Source organism: Halichoerus grypus, chromosome 9 (genome assembly GCF_964656455.1).
Source record: "Halichoerus grypus chromosome 9, mHalGry1.hap1.1, whole genome shotgun sequence".
Lineage (NCBI taxonomy): Eukaryota > Metazoa > Chordata > Mammalia > Carnivora > Phocidae > Halichoerus > Halichoerus grypus.
The window spans coordinates 92897435-92912369 of record NC_135720.1 but is presented as its reverse complement, the minus strand read 5'-3'; the positions used below and the strand labels follow the sequence as shown (position 1 = coordinate 92912369).

Genomic DNA, 14935 nt, shown 5'->3' with positions numbered 1-14935 from the left:
TTCTTGAATTTTTTGTCTGTTTCTGGAATCTCTTTCACAAATTACTTTTTATAGTTTCCCATTCATACAGCTATCATCACATTTTTTTTAAAGATCTTATTTGAGAGAGAGAGAACGAGCAGGGGAAAGGGGCAGAGGGGGACAGAGAGAGAGAGAGAGAAGCAGACTCCCCGCTGAGCAGGGAGCCTGAGGTGGGGCTTGATCCCAGGACCCCAAACTATGACCCGAGCCGAAGGCAGTCGCTCAACCAACTGAGCCACCCAGGAGCCCCAGCTATCATCACGTTTGTCTTTTATTTCTCTACACATATTAATATAGTTATTATCTATATACTTTGAGTCATATTCTCGTTGTTACTTATGAAGTGATGTTTTATTGTGAGCCTTGTTATAAAATACAGTATGTTTGACATTGTATTTGAAGATGAGTTTGCAGGAATCCTTTGAGGCATACCACAATGTGCTTTTCTTCATAGAGGATTTGAGTTTGCTTCTGCCAAGTGTCTGGGATATTTGATTCAGGGACCACCTTAAAACAAGTTCAAGGCTTGGGATTTCACTGATGGCATTTGAGCAGGAGGATCTCTTGTTAGATACTCCACTTTCATTTGAGCCTGAGTTTATATATATATTAATCTGTGCTTTAAAGAAGATGCTTTTATTTATTTACTTATTAAAAGATTTTATTTGTTTGAGAGAAAGAGATTGAGAGCGAGCACGAGCAGGGGGAGGGGGCAGAGGGAGAGGGAGAAGCAGGCTCTCTATTGATCAGAGAGCTCGTTGTGGGGCTCGATCCCAGGACCCTGGGAACATGACCTGAGCTGAAGGCAGATGCTTAACCAACTGAGCCACCCAGGTTCCCCTAAAGAAGATGCTTTAAAAATTTTTTTCATTGTTATTTCTTCAATTTTTGTGAGACGGTGATCTGAATAATATAGCTTGCTTTACTGAAACATAAAGTTCTACTGAAATTTATTTACCCACATACCTGTTTTTGGACGTTGGTTTTTTTTTTTCCTTATTGTAAATAACATTGTGATGAAAAGAAATTGTTCCTGTATGTGTATTTCTCCCATTATTTACTTCAGACTAATGCTGGAATTAAAATTGTTAGGGTCTGCTTGCTTTAAGGCTTTTTGATACGTATTGTCAAAGTGCCCTGCATACACTGTGTTCTCTAAATGTTTGAAATTTTTGCATTTTAATAGGTATAAACTAATACTGCATTATTATTTTAATTTACTCCCCTCCCCATTCTTCACCCCCCCCTTTTCTTTTTTTAGAGAGAGTGTATGCTTGCGAAGGGGCAGGGGGCAGGGGGCAGCGGTAGAGGGGGAGAGAGAGAGAGGGAGAGAGAGAGAGAGAGAGAGAGAAAGAGAAAGAATCTTAAGCAGGCTCCATGCTCAGCGCAGAACCTGATGTGGGGCTCAATCTCAGGACCCTGAGATCATGACCTGAGCCAAAATCAATGATGGGACGCTTAACTGACTGAGCCGCCCAGGTTTCCCATCTTCCCCTTTCTAAATAGGAATGTTTACTACGGTTATTCTGCCCCTGTTTCTAGCACTTTTTATTCAGTATGTATGGGGAGGGTGTTGTGTGTGTGTGTGTAAGTGGAGAGGATAGATATTTTGTCTTTAACAAGAGAAGCTTTATCCTCTTCTAATATAGGGACTACCAAGCATCACCCATGTATGTTGAACTTTGAGATTAATGCCATTACTGTATAGAACTTTTAGATTGTCTCACTTGTGATAGGAGTGAATGTATTTTGTAGCATAAGTTGAGTGAACTGTAAATTGGTGACTAGAAGAATGGATTGCAGTAATCATTGATACTGTTCACCAGTAAATTTGGGTTCTCTTCTTTCTGGGCAAGTAGTAGAATTATACTTCCCTGCTCCTTTGAAGATAGCGTGCTTATGTGATATGCTTTTGTCAATGAAATGTGAGTGGAATTGACCTGCATAACTCTTAGGAAGAACCAGTTTGCCATTCATGTTCCTTCCGCCTATCATGCGGGAGATTGGAGTCTCCCTAAGCCATCTGGTTCTTTGGTGGGAACCACTGGTAGTGAAGCATTGCTGCTCCCTGCCACCCCTCACAAACATGCAGAAAAGCAGGAAATACCATTTTTTGTTAAGCCACTAAAATTTTTAAATTCTTTGTTACTGAACCATAACCTAGCCAATCCTAACCAACATAGATTATTGTAAAAGTGATCAGGAAAGCTATAAAGGCTGATTATCTTGACAATTATAAAAGAGTGGAATTTTAATTTACTTTTATTGTTGTCACTTATGTGATTATCGTCTGTGTTTTGCTTTTAGATTACTAGTACTTAATGTCCTCCTACTACCTGGGGGTTTATTGAGAGTAACCTGGATGTTAAATGATATAAATATTCCCCTCAGTGTTTGGTTTATATTTTATCTTCATTTACAGATCTTTTATTTTTCTCTGTAGAATTTTGAAATTTTTATCTAGTCAGATCAATCTTTTTATTTTTAAAGACCTAATCAGTCTGAGATAGTAGATCTACAGTTGTTCCTAGAAAAGCTGGTGTTTTAAATTTGGAGTTGTTTTGTATGGCTAGAAAATTGAGAAATAGTTAAACCACTTTTAACTGCAAATATATATATATATATATATATATATATTTTAATTTTATTTATTTATTTGACAGAGAGAGACACAGCGAGAGAGGGGACACAAGCAGGGGGAGTGGGAGAGGGAGAAGCAGGCTCCCCACTGAGCAGGGAGCCCGATGTGGGGCTCGATCCCAGGACCCTGGGATCATGACCTGAGCTGAAGGCAGATGCCTAACGACTGAGCCACCCAGGCGCCCCTGCAAATATATATTTTAATAAATTAGCTTAACCCTTGAATTGGGATTATGCTTCCAATTAGACTATTCTCCCATAGACTGTTTTTAATCTATGTTTAACCTGAGTTTTTATTGTAATTTCTTTCCTATTATAACGCTTTTTATTTTTTTTTGTTTATTGTTCTTTTGGTATATGCCCTCAGAAATTGGCAGAGTAGAAATTTGAAAGTATATTGAATTTAAATTTTCTTTGATATTTTGGCTTTCTTTCTTTCTTTTTTTTTTTTAAGATTTTATTTATTTATTTGACAGAGACACAGTGAGAGAGGGAACACAAGCAGGGGGAGTGGGAGAGGGAGAAGCAGGCTCTCTGCTGAGCAGGGAGCCCGATGCGGGGCTGGATCCCAGGAACCTGGGACCATAACCTGAGCCGAAGGCAGATGCTTGAGGACTGAGCCACCCAGGCGCCCCTAAGAACTTTAATTTTTTAAACAGTATAAAATATATTTCCTTTTAGATAAGTGATGAAGAGAAGAGTGTCCGAGAACCAGAGATTCTTGCTTCATCACCCAGTTTGAGTGGGTCTAAGACGGAGTTGGAGTTGGAGTCAGTTTATAAGGTATGTAAACTTTTTAAAATACATCCTAAGTTTTGTTAAATATATCACATTGAGCTTTATATACATATTTAATTAACCCAGGCATATAGCCTCTGGTCAGTACAGCTTCTACCTCTCCTGTGCAGAATTCATCTTCACCCCACTGAGGGTGTGCCAACATTCTGTGCTGGGCTGTCTGTCCTACAGAGCCTACACACCCTTCTAACCTTGTTTGGACTCTGACCCCGCCAAAGCAGGCCATTCTCTTAAAGGAATACTCTCCTCGCAATACTTAGGCCTCTCCACCCCACGCTGAGCTGCCCCTTCAGGGATACGCTCTTCACCCACTGGGCTTCACCACCTTGTTCTGGATCACTGCTCTGCGTGATAGCTTTTTCATCACTCTTGGGCTCTGATGCCATGCTTGGACTGTTTTCCCCACCTAGACTATTTCTTATTCCATTTGGGCTCTGGCACTTTCTGCCTATTTGCTCTCCCCTGGCAAGACCTTCTTTAACCTACTCAGGTTCTGGCATCTTAAAGTGGGCTGTCTCTGCTGCCCTCTTTTCCTCAGCATATATATCTGCTCTGCTTGAACCCATTGAACAGCTTTTGGACTGAATAATTCCAGAAGGGGAAGGGGTGGAGCTGAAATTAATTTTAAAATTTGATAGCTGCAACACTACAATTGTCTTTGAAAAGGATGTACTGGTTATTGTTGGTGAGTGCCAGTAGTTTAAAATCCTGCTTCCACTATTTTGACTTCCCTGTTTCTACCATTTAGGTCATCATTCAGTCAGCTTTCCAAACTTAAGAATATGGGAATCAATATTTATTCTTCCCACACCACACATTTCCCATTACTCTGTCTTCACATCATTTTTTGCTTCTGCTTGGACATTTTTATTTCTACTGTGACCACCTTAATAAGCTAGAATCATGGAATATTAGAGCTAAAGAACCCCTAAGGGTCATTTATACCATCTCTCTCCCCTTCCCTGCTTAAATTTAGAAGCATTCATTAAATATATATAAATCATAAGTCTGGTCAGTCACAGAGTTTGAACTAGAACTCATGTTTCCAAACTATCCCTGTCTCTTGCCTGGATCATTGAAATAAACCCCCTAACCTCCTCCTCTAATATGTTCTGTGTAACTGTTGTTTGGTGCCGTGTCATACACATACCACCCTGCAGAGCTGTTTGACTTTCCATGTGTGTCTGTCTTGTTTTCTCAACTAAGTGATGAACTTCTTTAGGACTGTGTTGTAGTCATAGAAGTGTGTTTAAAAAAACATGATCTGTGTATTGGGTGGTTTTACTGTTATGTAGAAGAATCTTAGGCATATATTTGGTTTTTTTTTTTAAGATTTATTTATTTGAGGAATGCCTGGGTGGCTCAGTCGTTAAGCGTCTGCCTTCGGCTCAGGTCATGATCCCGGGATCCTGGGATCGAGCCCTGCATCGGGCTCCCTGCTCAGCGGGAAGCCTGCTTCTCCCTCTCCCACTCCCCCTGCTTGTGTTCCCTCTCTCTCTGTCTCTCTGTCAAATAAATAAATAAAATCTTAAAAAAAAAAAAGTGATGAACTTCTTTAGGACTGTGTTGTAGTCATAGAAGTGTGTTTAAAAAAAACATGATCTGTTTATTGGGTGGTTTTACTGGTTATGTAGAAGAATCTTAGGCATATATTTGGGTTTTTTTTTTAAGATTTATTTATTTGAGGAGTGTCTGGGTGGCTCAATCGTTAAGCGTCTGCCTTCGGCTCAAGTCATGATCCCAGGGTCCTGGAATCCAGCCCCACATTGGTCTGTCTGCTCCGCAGGAAGCCTGCTTCTCCCTCTCCCACTCCCCTTGCTTATGTTCCCTCTCTCGCTGTGTCTCTCTCTGTCAAATAATCAAATAAAGTCTTTAAAAATAAATAAAGTTTACTTATTTTAAAAAAAGATTTATTTGAGAGAGAGCATGCACGAGGGGGGGAGGGGCAGAGGGTGAGAATCTTCAAGTGTACTCCCCACTGAACGCGGATCCTGACTCGGCTTGATCCCATGACCCATGAGATCATGACCTGAGCCCAAACCAAGAGCTGGACGCTTAACCAACTGAGCCACCCAGGCACTTCTCAGGCATATAGATTTAACTCCTCTCTAAAACTTGGGTGACTAGGCAATTTGGGGATCATTTCTTTCACCTAATTTTTACCACATTTTAAAAAAGAAAAACTGTATTGGAGAGTGAGGATGATTTTCAGTTTACTCATACCATATTCTCATATCATAAAATTTTAGGATAGTTCTCAGGATTTTAAAAAATGAAAGTGGAGTATTATGTTTTTTAAATGATATTTACTGGTAAGTACTTCAGTAGCGGAACTGAACAGTTATTATTTCATTTCTTGGTGTTGAGATTAGCTTTTCCAATGTATTTTTCTACTGAAAGAATGGAACAGATGAAGAAATTTAGAATTACTAGTAATTTTCACCACTGAACATATTGTATACACGTAATTGATGCAGAATAAAATTGTGGAATATATCATATGAGGGGAATGCAACGTGCTTAGAGGGCTTGAGTTGAGAGTTTAAAATCCTGAAGATTATAATTTGTAAATCCGTGAGTTAAGAGTAAAAATGGTGTATTCTAACTTGGCTTATTATTATTTTTCAAAGCATCTCCTCTGAAATGAGCACATTTTTTGGACTGTCATTTCTTCCTAATGTTTTTTATTTAGTTTTAAGGATTATAAATTGTTTTTTTGTTTGTTTTGATCTGGGACAAATTAATTTCTTGTTTAGACTTAGTATGTATGAAGATTTACGAGGATTTCATGACAGGTACTGACTTATTTTCCCTGTTTCACTATGAATTCAGATCCCTTTTGCTGATGCTCTGGATTTGTTCCGAGGAAGGAAAGTCTATTTGGAAGGTGGCTTTGCTTATGTACCACTTAAAGACATTGTGGCAATTGTCCTGAATGAATTCAGAGCGAAACTGTCCAAGGCTTTAGCAGTGAGTATTTCACTTTATTTCTGTATTTACTTTATTTCCACATAGTCACATTTTCAATTATATACTCTTGGTAGTTTTGTTCTGTACTTCTTAAGAAATACTTTAATGTTTATAACGATATTTGAATTGCTTATGATGTCGAACTGGTAATTCTGGAACCACTAGGTTTTTATTTGTTACTGCCCATGGTTAGTTTTCTTATTTATCTTTCTTATAGTAATACTAATAGTGAGCTGATTAATTTTGTGAGAGGCTTCTGTGGGTCATGTCTTCAAGGTTGTGCCTTTTTTCCTTGGAGGTGGATTTCATATAAATCTCTTCACAATTATTGTTGCCTGTGTTGTATATGACCCCTAGATTTCTGTTCTAAATTGGTATTTTGTATCAGTAGAGGGCGATATAGAAGAAAGCCTTTATATTAAGTAGTAAAAATGGTGATACGCTAGTGCTGTAATAAACAACCTACTGCTAAGTGAAAGTGGTGGTGGCTGTTTGAATAAATAACATGAACAGGGATGCCTGGGTGGCTCAGTTGGTTAAGTATCTGCCTTCAGCTCAGGTCACGATCCCAGGGTCCTGGGATTGAGTCCCACATTGGGCTCCTTGCTCAACGGGGAGCCTACTTCTCCCTCTTCCTGCCACTCCCCATGCTTGTGTGTGCGCTCTCTCTCTCTCTCTCTGTCAAATAAATAAAATCTTTTAAAAAACAAAAACAGAAACATGATCAGTGCTTTTCAGTGGATTTGTTGGAAGTGTTACACTTTAGTGACATCTTAAATATACATGTTTTGGTAGGGGATTTGAACACCCCACTTAACATCAATGAGTTGGTCATCCAGACAGAAAATCAACAAGGAAACAGTGGCTTTGATTGACACATTGAACCAGATGGATCTAACAGGTATATTCAGAACATTCCATCCCTAAACAGCAGAATACACAGTCTTTTCAAGTGCACATGGGACATTCTTCAGAATAGGTCACATGTTAGGCCACAAAACAGGTTTCAACAAATTCCAAAAGATTGAAATCATATCATGCATTTTTGGTGACCACAACAGTATGAAACTAGAAATTAGTCACAAGAAAACTTTGGGAAGAACACAAATACATGGGGTTTAAATAACATGCTGCTAAATAATGAATGAGCCAACCAAGAAATCAAAGAGGAAATCAAAAGATATATGGAAACAAATGAAAATACAATGCTAAGATTTTGGAGATGGCAGCAAAAGCAGTTCTAAGAGGGAGGATAATAGCAATATAGGCCTACCTTAAGAAGCAAGGAAAATCACAAATAAATGACCTAAGCTTACACCTAAAGGAGCTGGAAAAAGAAGAACAAACAAAGCTCAAAGCCAATAAAAAGAAGGACATAATAAAGGTTAGAGTAGAAATAAATGAAATAGAGACTAAAGAAACAATAGACTAGATCAATGAAATCAGGAGTTGGTTCTTTGGAAAGATCAACAAAATTGATAAACCTTTAGCCAGACTCATCCAAAAAAAAAAAAAAAAAAGAGAGGACTCAAAATTGGAAATGAAAGAGGAGAAATAATAGCTGATACCACAAAATATAAAGGATTATAAAAGAATATTATGAAAAATTATATGTCAGCAAATTGGACAACCAAGAAGAAATGGATAAATTCCTAGAAATATTTAACCTTACAAAACTGAATCAGGAGGAAAAAGAAAATTTGAGCAGACTGATTACTAGCAATGAAATTGAATTGGTAATCAAAAAACTTCCAACAAACAAAAGTCCAGGAGCTGATGGCTTCAAGGCAAATTCTACCAAATATTTAAAGAAGAGTTAATACATATTCTTCTCAAACTATTCCAAAAAATAGAGGGGGAGGGAAAGCTTCCAAATTCATTCTCTGAGGTCAGCATTACCCTGATACCAAAAGATACTACAAAAAAGAATTATAGGCCAGTATCTGATGAACACAGATGCAAAAATCTTCAACAAAATATTAGCAAACTAAATCCAACAATCCATTAAAAAAATCATTCACCATGATCAAGTGGGATTTCTTCCAGGCATGCAAGGGTCGTTCAATATCCACAAATTGATCAGTATGATAAATCTCATCAACAAGAAGGTAAAAGCCTTATGATCGTTTCAATAGATGTAGAAAAAGCATTTGACAAAGAACAATGTTCATTCATGATAAAAACTCTCAACAAAATAGGTTTAGAGGGAACGTACCTCAACATAATAAAGGCCATATATGAAAAACCCACAGTTACATCATACTTCATGGTGAAAAACTGAGAGGTTTTTCCCTAAGATCAGGAATGAGACAAGGATGTCCACTCTCCTGACTTTGTTTACTGGAAGTCCTAGCCGCATAGTCCTACAAGAGAAAAGAGATAAAAGAGATCCAAATTGATAAGGAAGAGGTCACTTTCACTATCTGCAGATGACATGATACTGTATATAGAAAATCTGAAAGACCACTAAAAACTACTAGAACTGACAAATGAATTCAGTAAGGTCACAGGTTACACAATTAATATATAGAAATCTTGCATTTCTTTTTTAAAAAAAATTATTTACTTCAGAGAGGGAGAGAGAGAGAGCAAGCATGAGTGGGGGGAGGGAGGGAGGAAGAAGCAGACTCCCCACTGAGCAAGGAGCCTGATGCAGGGCTTGATCCTAGGACGCTGGGATCATGACCTGAGCTGAAGGCAGATGCTTATCTGGCTGAGCCACCCAGGCGCCCCAAAATCTTGCATTTCTATGCACTAACAATGAAGTAGCAGAAAGAGAAATTAAGAAAACAGTTCTGTTTATAATTATACCAAAATGCTGATATAGCTGAATTATACATATTTCAGTAACCCTAGTCAGTAATAAAAATTACTTATACCAGAAAATATTACCCTTTTTAACTGCAAAGGAAAGGTTGGCCCATACTTCTGGCTATAATCGGTATATCTTAAAAGAGCCACATCACATAATCTTGAAGTTCTGAATCAGGTACCAAAAAAGGTATTTGAAGAAACATGCAAATCAAATAGAATGCTTAGGAATAAACTTAACCAAGGAAGTGAAAGACCTGTACTCTGAAAACTGTAAAACAATGATGAAAGAAATTGAAGATGACACTAACAAAGGGAAAGATATTCCATGTTCATGGATTGGGAGAACCAATATTGTTAAAATGTCCATATTGCCCAAAGCAATCTATAGATATAATGCAATCCCTATCAAAATACTGACAGCATTTTTCACCGAAACTGGAACAAATAATCCTAAATTTTGTATGGAACCACAAAAGAGCCCAGATAGACAAAGCATTCTTGAAAAAGAACAAAACTGGTGGTATCACAATCTCAGATTTCAAGGAAGACTGTAAAACTATAGTAATCAAAACAGGTATGGTCCTGGCATAGAAATGTAAAACAGATCAATGGAACAGAATAGAGTCCAGAAATAAACTCATGCTTTGATGATCAATTAACCTACGATAAAGGAGATAAGAATATACAATGGGAAAAAGTCTCTCAACAAATGGTGTTGGGAAAACTGGACAGCTACATGCAAAAGAATGAAACTGGACCACTTTCTTACACCATAATAACTCAAAATGGATTAAGGACCTAAATGTGAGACCTGAAGCCATAAAAACCCTGGAAGAAAACATAGACATTATTAGTCTCTTGGACATCAGCTATAGGAACATTTTGCTAGATATGTTTCCTTTGGCAAGGGAAACAAAAGCAAAATTAAATTGTTGGGACTACGTCAAAATAAAAAGCTTTTCCACAGTAAGGGAAACATCAACAAAACTAAAAGCCTACTGAATGAGAAAAAATATTTGCAAATGATGTATCTCATAAGGAGTTAATGTCCAAAGGTATTAAGAACTTACTACAACTCAACACAAAATAAACAATCTGATAAAAAATGGACAAAGGATCTGAATAGACATTTTACCAGAGAAGACATACAGATGGCCAAAAGACACAGGAAAAGTTGCCCAACATCATTCATCATCAGGGAATTGCAAATCAAAATGACAATGAGATCTCACCTCACACATGTCAGAATGGCAAAAATCAAAAAGACAAGAAAAAAGCGTTGATGAGGATGTGGAGAAAAAGGAACCCTTGTGCCCTGTTCGTGGGAATTCAAGGTGGTGCAGTCACTATGGAAAACAGTATGGAGGTTACTCAAAAAACTAAAAATAGAACTACCGTATGACCCAGCGATTCCACGACTGGGTATTTACACAAAGAATATGAAAGCGCTAATTCAAAAAGATATATGCACCCGTATGTTAATAGCAGCATTATTTATATTAGCCAAAATATGGAAATAATCCAAGTGTCTATCAACAGATGAATGGATAAGAAGATGTGTGTGTGTGCATGCGTGCACACACACACAGGAATATTACTTAGCTATAAAGAATGAAATCTTGCCATTTGCAACAACATAGATGGATCTAGAGGGTATAATGCTAAGTGAAATACGTCAGAGAAAGACAAATGTCATATGATTTCACTCGTGGAATTTAAGAAATAAAAAACAAAAACCATACTCTTAAATACAGAGAACAAATTGATGGTTACTAGAGGGGAGGTCGGTGGGGGATGGGGAATAAGAGTACACTTGTCAAGATGAGCGCTGAGTAAAGTATAGAATTGTTGAATCATTACATTGCACACCTGAAACTAATATGTATGTTAACTATACTTGAATAAAAAATACACTTTGCAGTACTGCTGCCTTTTAAAATGAGTCTAGTTTTTTTTAACTTTGTGGTACTTGATGCAGAAGAGAACTTTAAAGTTGTCATGTGGCTCTTTTTAGGCTATACTGATTACAGTAGAAGCATAGGCCAACCTTTTCTTTTGAGTTAAAGATTATAATATTTTCTCAATTAAATAATTTTTATTACTGGCTGTCCAGGGTTACCTAAACATGTATAATTCAACTATTTCAGCATTTGGGAAGACTAAATTATTAACTGGTTTTATTAATAAGGCAGTTTATGAAAACACCTAGTATAATAGGTGTTTACTGTTAGTATTCTTCCTCCTTCCCTAATTCTGTATTTTTCACTTAAAAAAAAAATCCTCAGTAAAGTTAATGTTTTTATGTTTTAATTTTTAAAAAATTTTAAAGATTTTATTTATTAGAGGGTGAGAGAGAGTGTGCGCACACTAGCAGGGGGAGTGGCAGGCAGAGGGAGAAGCGGGTTCCTTGCTGAGCAGGGAGCCCGATGCAGGGCTCCATCCCAGGACCCTGGGATCATGACCTGAGCCGGAGGCAGACGCTTAACCAACTGAGCCAACCAGGCATCCTAAAGTTAATGTTTTTAAATAGCTTCTTTAGTTGTTTGTGACTTATCTTGGACCATAATCTATTTACAGGTGAAGATAGTGTCTTTCACTACTGTAAAGTGTCTTTCACCACTGTGGCAGACACTGATGTTTGCCTACTGGTTGGCCATTCCCCTTGTTTTATTATTACTGGTTTTGTTCACCCATTTTCTCTGCTGACATTTTGGATAGCACTTCTTTGTGTGAATCAGCTGTATACTTTTCAGGACATTGGGCATCCCTCATCTCTCATTTACTAAATGCTAATAGTGGCCCTTCCAGGTCCCACGAAAACCAAAAATATCATGATACATTTCAGAAAGCGTCGGGAGTATTGGTACCACCCCGTGCTGATTTTGGTATTTTTTCGTCTCTTTTTCAAATTGTTAATCTGTGCACATGATATAGTAATTGTGGCTGAAAAATGTAAGAAGTCGTTTGGGTGCTTCTGAAAGAAAGTTTTCCTTGCCAATAAAAATGAGCACATGCAGGGGCGCCTGGGTGGCTCAGTCGTTCAGCGTCTGCCTTCGGCTCAGGTCATCTCCCTCTCCCACTCCCCCTGCTTGTGTTCCCTCTCTAGCTGTCTCTCTCTCTCTGTCAAATAAATAAATAAAATCTTTAAAAAAAAAAAAAATGAGCACATGCATATTTGCTATTCAGTTTATCTTTCTCATAATTTAATGTGTAAAGAAGGATATGTGCAGTTTTTGGCAAACTTTATAATTTTTTTTTGTTTTGTGCAGAAGATGGAAGCTCTAAATATACTGAGATTAGAGACACACTCTTTAAGTTCCTAAGTTAGTAACGCTTTCATTTTTTCATCAAGTTGCATTTAAGTTTTGTACTGTTGGTAAAAAATATAGCATATGAACTTTGAATTCTTTTCTCTTTTTTCCCTCCTGCTCATTCTTCCCTCTCTCCAGAGTAACTTTAAAGGGGCACCTGGGTGGCTTAGTCGGTTAAGCATCTGACTCTTGATCTCAGATTAGGTCTTGATCTCAGGGTTGTGAGTTCAAGTCCTGAATTGGGCTCCATCTACTTAAAACAAAAACAAAGTAACTTTAAAACAAATAATAATGTTTTACAATTTTGAAATACATACTTACAAAAAAGTTGCAAGTAAAACAATAGCTTTTTGCCACAGCCTTTTGAGAATAAGTTTCCAACCTGATGTCTCATTACCCCCAGTACTTTAGGTTGTAAATTTTATAAACAAAGATGTTCTCCTATATAACCATAGTTCAACTTTGAAAATGAGCAAATTAGCATCAATACATGAGTGCCATCTAATCCTCAGACCCCATTCAAGTTTCACGGTTGTCTCAATCATGTCTTTTATTTCAGAAGGATTCAATCTTATATCACATGTGTTATTTAGATATGTTTTTTTAGTCTCCTTCAGTCTGGAGCAGGTTCTTTCATGACTTTTTTTCTTTTGAAGAAAATACCAAACTATGATGAAATTATTCTCATTATGTGTTTTTTCTCTCAACTAAATGTAAGCTCTTTGAAAGGGGATGTTGTCTTAATTAAAATTGTTATTTGTTATTTAGCATCTAGCAAGTGCCTAGTAAAGTTTTATTGAGCTGATAGATAACAGTAGCTTCCACTTGTATACAGTTTACTATTCACTACCTCACTGGACCCTCACCACAGACCTCTTGAGATAGACAGGGACTACCATCTGCATTACACAACGAGGAAAATGTAGCTCCAAGAGGCCAAGTCATTGGTCCAGGGTTATGTTGGCTAGTAATTGCTGGAGCTTTAACTGTATTTCAGGTTTTCTAGTTGTAATTTTTAGAGTCTTTTGATGAGAACTGGATCTTTATAAGGAATTAGATTATTCGGGATTTAGATTTTTAAAAACTGAGGAAATACTAAAATTTATATTAGGATCCAGTTACAGAACAGGCAAAAAGGTTGAATTAGGAGCTGAGTTGCAATAGATTGATAACCAGTTAGGGAAAAGAATGAGGGAAAGATACATTTCTTTGCCTCATATAACAGTTTTAGAAGCTTTGGCCAGTTCTTTCAGTTAATGGTTTATTATTATTTTTTTTAATAACTTTTTGTTCACCCACATATTGTTTTGGGTACTAGGGACACAGTACTTAACAAGATAGATGAGTTTTTTTTTTTTTTTTAATAAAACTTTTATTATAGTGGAGGTAGACAATTACCAAAGAAATAAATAATAACAATATTATATCTAACATGAAGGAGCCAGATGAACAAATACAGAGGAAAGTGTGTTTCAGGCAGGAGAGAATCATGGCATTTTTGCAGAATGAAAAAGGCCAGTGTGGCTGGAGTGTAGTGAGCCAGCAGAGGGTAGCACAAGATGGGCCTGCGATGACCAGATACAGGACTTTGGATAAACCAGCGTGGAGAGTTTGATTTTTAACCTAATGTAGTAGAAAACCATGGGATGGTTTTGAATGAGGGAGTGATATGATCTGATTTATGTTTTAACTAAATTACTGTGGCTGCTGCTTGAAAAGCACTTTGAAGGGTAAGAGAGAATGGACGCGTGAAGACTAGTTGGGAAGTTTATCACGTTGTCTAGATGGTGGCTTGAAATGGGTAGTTGCAGTGATAACAACTGGGAGAAGTCAGTGGATTTTAATGTTTTTCAATGCATTTTATGTTTTTGAAGTATGGCTGACATGACTGGGTGTGAGAGAAAAAGAGGAATCAAGGTGATCATTAATAGTGATAGCTGGAACTGAATTTAATATTTGCCAGGTGCATTTCTAAATGCTTTATATGAGTTAACATAGATAATCTTCATGGTAACCGTATCAGGTGGTGCTGCCATTATTTGGAGGCTTATGACTAAATCTCTGCACAGGTAGTGAGGAGCAGAGGCAGGATTTGAATCCGTGTGATCGGGCCTTGGAGTCTCTATACCGGACCACTGTGTTACACTGGCTAGACTTTTGGCCTAAATAACTGATTAGAGGGTGATGCCTTTTACCAAGATGGGGAGGCCCGTGGGAGAAGTACATAAAATAAAACCAATAGTTCTGTTTTGACCAGGTCAAGTGGGAGGTGCTTATTAGTCATCCAATTGGAGATGGCAACTGTGAAGTTGGATTTAGAAGTCTGGATTTCTGGGGAGGAGAAGGTGAGGCCATGAGATTCTAAGAGATCACACAGGAGA

The 14935-nt window shown here is 37.5% G+C and overlaps 1 protein-coding gene across 2 annotated transcripts in view; it reads left to right on the top strand.

The window, feature by feature from the left end:
• Positions 1-14935, top strand: part of LOC118524408 (DNA primase large subunit) — a 324736-nt gene that overhangs the window by 61879 nt on the left and 247922 nt on the right. For both annotated transcript variants that reach the window (XM_078055186.1, XM_078055187.1), the window contains exons 6-7: positions 3343-3444; positions 6292-6429. In XM_078055186.1, coding sequence (XP_077911312.1) covers positions 3343-3444; positions 6292-6429 — 240 coding nt within the window. The remainder of the gene's footprint in view (positions 1-3342; positions 3445-6291; positions 6430-14935) is intronic.